General features: G+C 36.6%; 1 protein-coding gene and 1 pseudogene across 8 annotated transcripts; both read right to left on the bottom strand.

The window, feature by feature from the left end:
• LOC109842768 (ISWI chromatin-remodeling complex ATPase CHR11-like) lies at window positions 5,643–10,336 on the bottom strand. Of its 8 annotated transcripts, none has more exons than XM_020411647.1 (4): window positions 10,222–10,315; window positions 9,455–9,564; window positions 8,859–8,948; window positions 5,643–6,010 (listed from the first exon to the last, which is right to left on the bottom strand). In XM_020411647.1, the coding sequence occupies exons 1-4, from the start codon at window positions 10,298–10,300 to the stop codon at window positions 5,966–5,968; spliced, it is 324 nt and encodes a 107-aa protein (XP_020267236.1). In that variant the 5' UTR covers window positions 10,301–10,315; the 3' UTR covers window positions 5,643–5,965. The 8 variants fall into 8 exon arrangements, 5 of the variants coding, with proteins under 5 accessions (XP_020267236.1, XP_020267237.1, XP_020267238.1 ...); XR_002247380.1 differs by lacking the exon at window positions 5,643–6,010 and adding an exon at window positions 7,988–8,341 and having other exon boundaries at window positions 8,859–8,956; XM_020411648.1 differs by lacking the exon at window positions 5,643–6,010 and adding an exon at window positions 7,988–8,341.
• On the bottom strand, window positions 10,345–12,915 carry LOC109842767 (annotated as a pseudogene).

Genomic DNA, 12,921 nt, shown 5'->3' with positions numbered 1-12,921 from the left:
ATAAAAAGTTTCTGCTGCGTCAGCAATTGTTAACGAAAAAAAATTCAAAAATACTTATGTCAATGACTTTCAAAGTCTAAGGAGCCGTATGAAATTTTGGCTAAAACATTAGGCACCTACACTGAAGTTTTGCCAAAAAAGAACGGCACTAGCTAGGTCCATCTTTGACAAGTTGAATATAGAAACTATAATTATCTATCTATCTATCTAGTTTAATTGCATATGCATAATGCGCACGATATAAGAAATAGAAACTATATTAGTGTAGCTTCAAAGAAATTAATACAAAAATATTTAATTAAAAGTACTTTATATAACAAAACATCTGTGCAAAAACATTTTCATAATTTATAGGAGTGGCTGTTGGTCAATTTGGGCACAATATTATTTCTTAATTACTTAATTTATTAATATATTTTAAACATTAGAATGTATCTTTTACTTATTTATGTGGTAAACAGAACTTTTTTCTATGATGATTTTAAATCTTTATTCTCTCTTTTCTACACCGTTCTATACATCACTAATTTGAATATCTAAAGAATTTCTCATGTCAATTCCCTATAAATCTTCTTCAACAGATCTTGACCATTGCAACTAATATTTAAAATATTCTATTCCAAGATTTAGCATTAATAGAAGTACTTTATGATTTGAAACCCACCTTCTACTTCCAAAATCTCTAATATTTAATATCTTTTTTGTACTTATGGTTGAAAACTTCTATTGTTGAAGGCTTGTTATAGGGGGGTTTAGAGTTATTATTATTATTATTAGAGTCCTTCCATTCAAATTGACCAATTTGCCCTAAACCAATCACAATTTTCCCTGAAAAATCAACTACGGCATCATGAACGTCCAACATTCCTTCTACCCTTATTAAGATCCTTCTAGAGTAGTATAGCTATAGATGAGCCATTTCTTAGTCTTAAACTAACAAAGGATTGCAAACTCTAGAAAGAAGATAACCAAAGTAGTACACGAACCAAGAGGATTCCTTATGAGTAATGAGGAAAGTTATGATAAAAATGGTAAGTCCACTTTGACATTGGCATGGTTTCGCACCATATATTGTATCTGGTCTATTATGATGCATTGAAGTCCATAATGACCCCTGAGAGTTCAGTGGTGTGTCATGGAGCTCATAAATGACAAAGCTATGAATATCAGAAGTCAGGCTTGCCATCACTCTTGTCTTCATAGAGGAAGATGTCATATTTCTTGGTGGTGTTTGGCGGAAGGCAATAATGCTGGAGTAGTTGATCGTTAAATTGAATGAAGAAGGAATCAGTAGTGTGCATCTCAGAGCTAACCGTCAGTCTGCCTTAACTATGATAAGAGAGAATATAGTAGATTCCTTAAGTAGGAGAGAAAAGTGTCGGCAACCTTGTTAGTCCGCCCTTCCTTTTACTTCATCACAGAAGAAAAGCCATGAAGCTTAGTGATAAATCATGTTGATGATGTTTTAAGAATCATGTTGGTCCAATATGTACTTAAGAGGCATGTGGTTGGTGAGTATAGTGTTATGATTGACCTTATAGGTATTATCACTTTTTGACCGCGAGAAGAATGATCAACATTTCTTTGTCGCATGCGGAGTCTAGTTTGCCATTAACTTTTAAGGACTGGCTAATATAAGCAATAGGATGACTCTTGTGCATCAAGATTGCCTTAATGCTGCCTTGTTAAGCATCATATTCAATGCGAAAATGCCTATAAAAGTCTGGAAGTTTGAGGATAGACGGAGAAGTTAATGCTTTGCTTTAAATCTGGAAAAGTACATTGGGCCTCCATTGCCCAATGTACGGTGTCGGTGTTGGTTAGCGTAGTGATGAACAACAATGATGTTGAATCCTCATGTGAGTTCCACTGATCCCCTTAGAGCCTTTAGAGTCTTTTGCACAGGCCTAAAGATAACTTCTATTTTCAATTGTCCATTGCTATTCTTACCTACACGATAACTTCTATTTTCAATTGCCCATTGCTATTCTTACCTACACGATCCAGATAGACAACTTGTAGTTGAGCAAAGCAACATCGGAGAACTTGGCATATAATAGATGCTCACTCAAGGTGGGTAATACTAGTGTGCAATGTGTTTTTCCCCCATGATGAGTTGTAGATTATTATGTTCGAATGAAGTGTTTAGAGATATCTCTGAAATAAATCACTCATCTGAGATCAAAATGTAGTAAGCCCATAGGGCATGACTAGCTACTTGTAGTGTCCAAAATGAGTCCTGAAAGTTGATAACCTGTTTAGGAATCCCATTTAGAAGAGAATCTCAAGCTGTGCAACTCATCAAGAAGATCACCAATTAATTGAAGTATAATTTGTAAGTAATTATCAGAGAACTTGAGCTTGTTTGATGTCTTTGGGAAAATATTGATTAAAGAGGGAGGGAAGGGCAAACTTGTGTTGTTAGAAGAAATATCCCATGAGAAAACTGAGCAAGAAGTAGACACACACTTTAGTCTGCCGTTGTAAACTTAAGACGCACACTGTTGAGGTCAAGATTGACTTTTCAATTGAGCACATCCGTTATGACCCCAAACACTTCTTGGTAATCATTAATTGTTATGACTAAAAAAGTCAGTCAAGAAGGAAATACTTTGCCCAAGGAGGTTGACATTAGTGCAACTGCTTGCGCAATATATATCTTTCTTCCTCCTGCAATGTGAGCCGTACTTGGATTTGTATAAGCCAGTGAGAGGCTGAATTTTTAGACTAGTTGAGCATCAATATAATTATGAGAAGCCCTACTGGTAATAAGGATATATATGGAAATCCATTTAATGGTATTCAAGAGAGTTAAGGAATGTGAGATCCTTTCCTTGTATAGCATGTTAAATAATTCCGGACAAACTCTTCAAACTCAAGGACCTCCTTTGTAAGAGGGCTACCCTCATCACCATCATAGTCACTGGGCCATATTTGTTCGACTAATATAAGCTGCTTAACTTGATACTTATAGCCTGATTGTATTTATCATCTCGGTGAGTCATAGGCCATTATGTCGATGGGCAATTATTTCCAAAGCTCTCAGGTTCTTAGGCACCAAAGTTGGGACTGTTATGGGGGGATGGACAAAGCTGACGAGTCGAGGTTTTGTAGTTTTCTTTCGAGGATTGAAAATGATGGAGTGATTTAAAAGCTTACTCATATTTAAGGGCCAATCGAGACACCTCTTGCTAGCAAGCTGGATTTGCCACTGGAATATCATGAATGATGCCTTGTTTGATCCCTTGAATGAAAGGTACCTATTAAGAATTCCTCAAAAACCCCATTGATTGATGTAGTTAATTTTAAGACTGAACCTGATATCTTCAACGTAAGTCCTCTGTTGGATACGAGACTTAAGTCACTCTTGGATTACCATAATTATGGGGTCCAAACATAGATTGCAATCCTTGCAGGAACCACCCCCATGGATCTGCCTATGGTGCAATTTTTTAAAAGATTAATACTATTACATGACATGATCTATTAAATATAATGGACAGAAATTACTTCTTATTTTCATTATCTTTGATATTCCATCTACTTGCAACTTCTTCATCATTTTAGAGTGGCAGCTTAGGAGCATTCTTTAACCACTCCTAAGATGACATTTCTGCAGCTTCTGCTACGTTATTCTGCCATAGTTATCTAGCAAATTGCAGAATTCAGTTTATAGTATAGAAATTTGAAGTTACTTTTTTTTTGGTGCTGCAGATGTTAGTTATATAGCAAGAATTTATTTAACTGGCTAATAGTTTAGATAAGTACATTGCTTACTGGAAGAAGGTAACCCCATTCGTAATGAAATGGGCCTAAGAAGTGTCTGTCAAGTTTAGGTTTAGATGTTTTTATATGAATTTGCATTTGTTGGGTTAGTTTCCTGTTGCATAATGAACTGTTACCTACTTGCTTATTTTAGCTGTTCATGGCTACATGCATAGGAATATGTGGTATATGCACTTCTGATGTTTGATATATTTATCTTCTGATGATGATTGTTCATTTTGTGGATTGTTTTTTCTTTAAGATTTTGACAGAATTGTTAGACCTGGTTTTATTTGAGTCCTGTTAGTTTTTTGGTGATGGAAGCAACTCAAGAAAGAGCTTGTTATGATTATTTTGATGGAGAAGGTTGTAGGGCGAAATCCAGAGCTCTTTCTTTTTTTGGCCATGCGTTCTGGTGCCTTTTAGGAGCTTACGAGCTAAATTCTACCTCTAGCAGCAGTGAAGCATTTTGCTGGTGTCTATTAATTATCAAAGTTTGCCTTTTTTTTAAAAAAAAATCTAAAAATACCAGATTTCACGGCTGAATATATAAAATTTTAGTTTCGTGATAGAAGAGCTCCGTTGGGATTAACAGCAGAAAATTGAACTACGGCATGCAATGAAACGTCTCAGTGTTAGAGAAGTCTAATGAATATACAGTTAATTTACGTATTTGTATTTTACCGATAAAAGAATATGTCTTCATATGGTGCACTAGAACTACCACTTTCTACCTATCCATGCACAAGAGGAACATAAATAGGGATTTCTAGAAACCACGGTAGTTACACAAAAACATCTCTGAATTTCAACTTACGTATAAACATTTAAAGTGGGGTTTGTGAAGAGTGTGATGAGGAGAGGGGGAGTTGGAGGGTATGTGATTGGTGAGGATGGGGATAAGGGACGAGGTGGGCCGGTTGGGTATCTTGCGTGGAAGATGATGGTGAGTTTGCTTATGCATCGATTTAGATTCATTGCTGAGTTATCTTCCTTATTTTGAGCTTTGCAAAGTAAATTCCAAATATGATATGGACACAATTATTGATAGAAACAACAATAACAATCAATCACAATTTTTTTTTTGGGTTACCTACATGAATCATATTCTTCTATTCATTTCTTCGACTATGTACTTCTAATCACTATAATATCCTACTTAGTAGCTTCACCAAGTTGTCTTATGCCAACCTTTAGTGCTTCATGTTCCATTAATTATTATTTACCTTTCATGATGCATGTGGTTTATGTGGCACTAGTGTTTGGAAAGGCATTTTGAAATTCACTTAGAAACTTTTTGAATGATAATTGATTCAAAACTCATAACTGAAGCTATCCCTTGGAATCTATGCCTCATCACTTAAAGCATAACTAAAGTGTGCGCTCCACAAACACCATGAAGCACTTCTCTTTTGAAGCGCACGTTTTAGACAATATAGGAGGATATAAAGATTATTTGGCTAAAATTAAAATGCTCCTAGCTTTTTATTTTCTTTCCCCACCAGGATTTTCCCTTTAATAAGGAAATTTAACTTTAGGCTCATGTATCTTTTAGCATGACCATCTGACTGGAAATAAGATATGTATCACTAGTACAAAACAGGACAGCCCAAACGGTTGGAACCGTTTGGGAAAACACAGTCCCAAACGGTTACAACCGTTTGGGCTGTAAAAAGAACCGTTTGGGCTAAAGTCGTTGGGGAAAAGTCTACCCCAACGGTCGCCCAAACGGTTACAACCGTTTGGGCAAAATCCCAAACGATTATAACCGTTTGGACAGAGTAATATTGTCCAAACGTTGCAACCGTTTGGCCAGATTTCTGTCCAAATGGTTACAACCGTTTGGGCTAATTTTCGGCCAAACGGTTGTAATCGTTTGGACTGTGTATTTTAATATTTTTTAAATTTTAACTATTTTATTTATCTACCTGTTTATATTTAATATACACATCTCACACAATGATTATTCAATATCTTACAATGAAATCAAAAACATATACATACACAAAAATGTCTCAAAAGGTGCTGAATATCCAATTCAAATAGATAATATAATATTAAAGATAAAACATATACATACACAATGATTACTCAATATCTCACAATAAAAAGCATCCAATTTTATATATTTGTCTCTAATATCCATTCAAATAACAAGAAAAAGATAATATAGAAATGCGAGAGCCAGCATCAAAGTTCTTCATGTAATGGCTGCACTCGAGGTCTTCTCTAACATATCCTTTGCCTACAAAATGAAACATGTAATAGCATTAATGAGATAATTGAGTTTTTCTTCTACACGAAGGAATACTTCAGTTCGATGAAATTCTAAATTGGCAAAGTGATAATATACAAACAAAAGAATTATCATATTATGAAAAAAAACTGATGCAAAACAAAGACAAGGGGTCTGTCGGAATTAGCGATTTAATTCGAACAACGCACCGTTTCGCCAAAAAAATGATATTCGGTAGGAAAATAATTTAAAAACAACTAATGTGACTGATGGATTTTAATAAGATTTGCATAAGTAGTGATGAATATTTCCAATCCCGATCAATTTAATTGCAGTATTCATTATCATTGTACACGTTCTAAAATCAATATCAAATTTTCAACAGTCACATGTTCAGTTATTCACAACTCACAAATTTAATTTAAGCAGTGAATATATGATAAGAATTTAGAGATGCAATACTCATGCAATTAACTAATAAATTGAAATCAACGGAAAAATACTGAGTTGAGAGAAACGAAACCTCAGTGAATTACTATTCAGAAATGTTGAGAGAAATCCAAAAGCCCATTAGCTTCTACAGTGAAGCCCACAGCCCAACTTATCAACAAACCCATCAATATATTCTAATCTCTGTTCTTCTTCGATCTCAGGGAAGGGAAGCCGACGGTTGTTCGGTGCGGCTTCGATCTGAGGAGAGGTGGACGGTGGCTGCTCGAGGGCGAAGAACGATGGCTACTGTCGACGGTTGGCTTCGATCTGAGGAGAGGTGGACGGTGGCTGCTCGAGGGCGAAGAACGATGGCTACTGTCGACGGTTGAGGGAGAGCAGGGAGGAGGGGACCGCAGGGTTGGGGTGGCGCTGGATGTCGACGGGCGCCGTGAGGAGGTGCCTGGGATGGCGGTGGCTGTTCGACGGTGGGCTGAGGGTGGCGTAACGACAACGTGGACGACATGATGGCGCGGGCGAAGGGCAGGACGTCGTCGGTGAGGCTGTTCGGAGGTGACGGAGATCAGGGGGTCGTCGGGACTGTTGGAAGGTGGAGGGGAGTAGGGGTGTTGGCGAGTGGAGGCTGCTCGTTGTTGAAGGGGGGCAGGGAAGTCGGGACGATGACGGCTTGAAGTGGGGCTTGCGGCCTGTAGAGAGAGTGATGACGGGGAGATGGGGTGGTGGCTGATCGGAACGATGGAGGAGAGGAGAGCATAGGGGTTGCTCGGTGGAGAGAGATCAGGCGGTGGCTAGGTTGGTGGTTGTTGAGGGAGCGACGGGGAAAGAGATGAGGAATCGGGGCTTTGGGAGTTTGTACGTGAGTGGACGAAGAAGAAGCCGTTTGTGATGGATGCAGGGGAAAAGATGGGTTCAAGAGAAGAAAGGTGAACAGGAGGATTGAGTTTTGGCGGCTAAGTTGTTTCGTGGGGGAGAAAGAAATATTGGCCTAGGGTTTCACACCCGAGGCCTAGGTTTCACACCCAAATTAAGCCAACCCAATTTTCATTTCAATTTTCAATTCGTTCAATGATTTTTCATTCTGATTACAGCAATCCTTTTAAAAGAAAAAAATTACAAATTTAGAAATCTCACAGAATCCCTCAAATCTCTCACTGATTAACTACTAAATTAAACAACAATTCAAAATTTAAAAATTCAAAATTTAAAAATTAAAACTAAGCTAGTATGGAAGATTTTCAATTCTTGTTCTCATCAAAAACTCTTAACATTTCTGTTAACAGAGCATTTTCATGATCCTTGCAACTTCCTATAATTGCTCATGATATATGATTATAGTTAGTTTGCAACTCCATGGGAGCATGAGGATCAGTTAGAGTTGCATACAAAGATTTCACTATCAGATTTCTTCAGAACGAATGGTCACTATTATAAACTTGCTTGCGTTTTCGTTCCCTTCTGGGTGGCTCAATCCAATTCTCACTAACAATTTTCTTAAAGTCCACCTTGTTTTCATCCTTTGGTACAAGTCAGAAATAATTAGTCAAGCAATAACTATCTAAAATATATGACATTAGTCAAGAGTTAATGTATTCATAATAACATTGAAGATCATAAAATGCTTACTCCTTTGCTCGGTCAATCTACCTTGTTGAATAACTAAAGCATCAAAAGCAAGCTTCTTATATGCCCTCTCAATAACTTTTTCCTCAATGGTGTGTTGCGGTATCAAGGGGAAAATGACAGTAACTTACAAGAGATTTCACATTAACATAAGAAGAGTCAGTAAACTTCATTTAGTAAAGCTAAACCTCAGTGCAAAACCGGAACACTTCTTTCTTTTGATCAATTCTATGTGCACAATCTTGGGCTTGCGGATCAACTTGCGGATTCCTGAGATTAATAACAATAGGACACCATATTGAGAACTGTGCTAAATAGTAAAACGACAAAAAAATACAGAAAAACATGTCTACCAATCACTGTCATAAAGAATAACCACATTGGCAGTGTCAAGGTTAATCCCCAGCCCCCTTGCTCTTGTTGAAAGCAAGAAAATGAATTTTTTACTTCCTGGCTGATTGAAGGCTTCAATCGAAGCATCACGATCTTCCCCACCCGTATTCCCATCAATACGGCAATACTTATATCCACAAAACATGTTATTGAAAAAAATATGCAGCTGAAAGAACAATTAGCCTCACGATTTACCAACTCCTTAACAGGCCTTAACCAAAACTAGTATAGGACCCTACATAATTTTTAGGCAAAGGAAACCATAAAATGATATTGAAAGATATGCAATGGAACAAATAATAATAATAACTAACCTCACAATTTATCAACTCCTTAACAAGCCTTAAGCGAACCAATTAACTAACCTATATTTTAAGCATGTATCATGACTTACCATCTCATCAGCAAGAATGCCATTGATGCCATTTTCATTTAATCGTATTAACCAATTTAATCCAGCAAGTTGATAGTCTCTCATCTTCCCCTGTATACCTGCAATGAAAGTGTAACATTATCAAGGGGGAATTTCTTTATTTCTCAGCAAAAATAAGAGACCTCTTCTCTACTCATATGAACTGTTCAGTTTTTTTTTTAGTTATGGAAAAATTCAAAGAACCCTTAATTGAACAGTTGTCACCAGTTAGTAGGCATTAAGTAAAATTAATATTCAAAAACTTGGGATAAGAGAATGCAAGTCAAGACTGCATTTGCCCCAAACATATGAACCTAACAAATTGCTAGATTTTGATTTTTGACATCAATTTTTCATCTGTTTTATGTTTGGATATGAAATTCAAAACTAGATAATTTGTCAGTTCAGGGGCAGTATTGACAACCAAAACACTCTCATTAAAAACCTACACTGAGTGGCACCCGACCAGCCCACATATATTAACATTTGAACCGCATGGATAGGTGAAAAAAAAAATGTTCTTGCATACACAAATAAGTTGAACCAATCAGCTGCTAGCATTACAGAGTAGCACTTACAAGATGGTTGCAGAAGCAGACGAATCCCTCCCGTACCAGCCAAACCATCTTCTTCCTCGAGATATTCTTCATCTTCTTCCTCCTCAGTAAGTTTGGATGCATGGCGGCCCCTACGCAAGTGTAAAAAATACATACAAACATCACATGCAAACATCTACCCGGATTATAACATGTAACTGTTACTATCAAAACAAATAAGCACCCAAAGAGAAACTAAAATGTCATTTTGCATATTCATCTACCAGTAATAAACGAAAAAAACATAGGCTCGGTGAGTAAAATACACTAGATTAGGAAGATATATCAAATAAATTCACATTGTAATTGTTAAAACTCAAACGTAAGCATGCATATCAAAACCGTTAAGAAAAACAAAAGGATAAGCATCTGTGGAGAACCATTTCACTTCTTGTAATCTGTATACATAAACATACTTCCCTTTCGACTTCTTGACCACATGGCACTCATGTCCTATGTCTGGGTAACACTGATTTTACGAGATAGAAAGCAAAAGCAGCACTGTGACAGGCACTTCAAAAGGAAATTAATAAGTATCATGAGCTATCAATGACTAGATTGCATTGGCAGTACAGTTGTATACACTGCCGAAAATATTTAGATGAAAATTATATTTAAGACTAAATGTACCTTTTTGTCATGCAAGTCCTTATCAAGATCTAACAATCTTGTTTTAATTCTATTTGTGAGGCTGGCAGCCACGTTTTCGCTGAAAGGGGCATCAAGAAGAAACCCAAGGTTATGCTTACCAATAATCTTTTGTATCCTTGAATCACGTTCATGCCTCGATGATATGTGAGCCTGAGATACATGCAATGTCAACTGCATATCATAAAAGGTAAATGTGAAACCAATGAAACATAGAAGCGGCACATTAAATCAGCTTTAGCTTGAAGTTTTCCGATCTCTCGCATGGACTCATTAATTGTCTGTGAAAATGTGGAACTTCTGGTTTCTTCATCATTCATCTCTCTTTCCAGCTTACTAATTTTAGACTGTAGTAATGCGATCCTTTCTTCAAATTTGCTTTGCCATTCTTTTAACTCATCATCAGTATCTAAAAAAGATGAAAGAAGAGAAAAGTCATTGAAGAAGCCGACAAAAAATTTAACATGCATACTACTGAAAAGATAAATGCATGTAAAGCAACAGCTAGTAGTATTGCAACCTATGGAGATGCAGAAGAATGAGAATCATTGCCCCCATTATCAAACAATATCAGAGTAATCGAAAGAACAACTCATAAAACTGTTGGAAACCTCAAATGGACAGAATGAGAATAAACAACAAGGGAAATAAATATTTTGCACGTTTGTACAACAATCACATGTTTGTATATGTTCAATATGTAAAGGTCAGGTTTCTTAGCCGACCTTCATTTTCCTCAGCAAGGGCAACATACTGTGTCTGTTGCAGCTTAAATAAAGTGCTTCTCGCAGTAGTACTCGTTGAAATCTGGTCTTAAGAGTTTCTGCAATTCCTTCAAAGTAATTCTGTATGTAAGATTTTGTCCTCTACACCTTGAATGTTCCTCTCCATTTCCTTAATCTGTGCTTTTAGGGATTCACTTTTCTCCTGCTCCTGGGATATACTATCCCGGAGCTGGATAAACAAATTTAGTTCTATTTTAGCATATATTAAAATAATAAATGAACATAGAACACGAAAACTAAGGTCATAGATATGAGAGAATAAAAAGATATAAAAGAAATAACATGTCAGAAAGGAATACAACCTTATGAGATGCATCCTTTAAAGTTTGAAGATTCTCTAATTTCAACTTGTAAGTCTTTATCTCGTGTGATCCTTGTGAAGCTTTTTTATAACCTCTAGAGCTTTTGTATAACTATACAACACACAAAGATAAAGTGGGATCATATTGTATGAGATCAACATTCATGAACACAATAACAAAATAGCCGGCTTGAAATTCAAATGCATGGAATTTCTTTTATAAAAAAATATCAAAAAATCGATCGCAAAGAAGAAAATTCAACATTGAACAGAATCGCTAAAAGACTCACAAAATCATACAAGTCAATATGTACTTGTAGAAATAAATCCAAGTCAAAACACAAATAAACAGGACTAATTTCCCAAACAATAATTGTGAAGGATATCAAAGGCATTACTTTGTCTTTATGATTCCTTAAATTCAACACTGGATCACCGACGTATTGAGAGCTGGATGCGTGAAACAAAAGCTTAGCATGCATTCTTAATGTAATAAGGATCAGAAACTCAATCTTATTTAATCTTATATGATGAAAATGTACCATTGTACCATTTGATTCCTCAAACAAAATTTTTATTTTATAATTTTATTTTATGGATGTGATATAAACCACATTCTTAATACACCATTAACCAACAGATTCAAAAAAGACTAAGAGTTGAATTGCATTAAGCCCTCCTCAGTATTATTATTCTTATAATCATCTCAGGATCTGACTTCATTTCTATCCAAAAACCTCCATGTTCAGCTGCTTTAACATTTGTCATATCAAATGAAAAAAACTACAGTTTAAAATCTGTAGTTATATTTGAAATCTCAATTTTAAAATGAATTTGACAGTGACTGTTAATTAAATTCAAGCACAAATTTGCAGTAACCTAAAAATGTGTCTCTGCAATGTGGTTATCATATTCACTATCGGTTTTCCACCTTTTTTTCTAAATTCAAACATATTGACTCAATGAAATAGCATAAACATAGGAAACCAGCATCCATCAACAAACATAGGATCAAATCCTTACATCTACAATTTATTCAAATAACAAGAACAGAGACAAACAATAAAGCATTCAAAGGTACCGAGTAGCAGAAAAGATATCATCAAACTTCTTTTTCAAAGTGGAAGGATCCTGCACAGGCCAATTCGATTCGTCCTGGTGCACGAAGATAACGTTCTCCAATATGGCCTTAGATACCCCCATCAACTGGGGGATCTCCCTGTCCATATCCGCACACCTATAGCTAAGGCAAACCTTCTGCAGCTCACAAAACATTTTACCATCACATAATGCGGCACAAAAACAACAATTTCCACAAATGGGTTAACAAGTATGCGTAGGTGCTAGTGTCACCTCTCCAGTATGAGGGTTGATTGTCTGGAGAACACTCTCGAGGGCTTTGAACTCCATCTTCGACGCCTTCTGCGTGAGCTGGAAGGACCGAATGCACACAACATCTTTACCCGCGGCAGTCTTGAACCGGAGCTTGATCTGCCCTTTGGTTTCGGTCTCGCCGGCGACCTTAACAAAGGAATTCGACGGGACCCATCACCATTCTCTTCTTGTTAATCGAAATGGTTGCTATAAAAACCTAAAAGGTGAGGAATTTATACCTTGGGGTCGTGGATGAAGGAGTGGCCGGAGCGAGAGTTGGGAGGGAGCTCGCCGGTGCAGGCCTGCTTCAAGCATTCAATGATGGTCTGAAACAACAACAA

The sequence above is a fragment of the Asparagus officinalis genome, chromosome 5 (genome assembly GCF_001876935.1).
Source record: "Asparagus officinalis chromosome 5, Aspof.V1, whole genome shotgun sequence".
In the NCBI taxonomy this organism is placed as follows: Eukaryota; Viridiplantae; Streptophyta; class Magnoliopsida; order Asparagales; family Asparagaceae; genus Asparagus; species Asparagus officinalis.
Note: the sequence above shows the minus strand (reverse complement) of the source record. Positions and strands in the feature narration are given on the sequence as shown.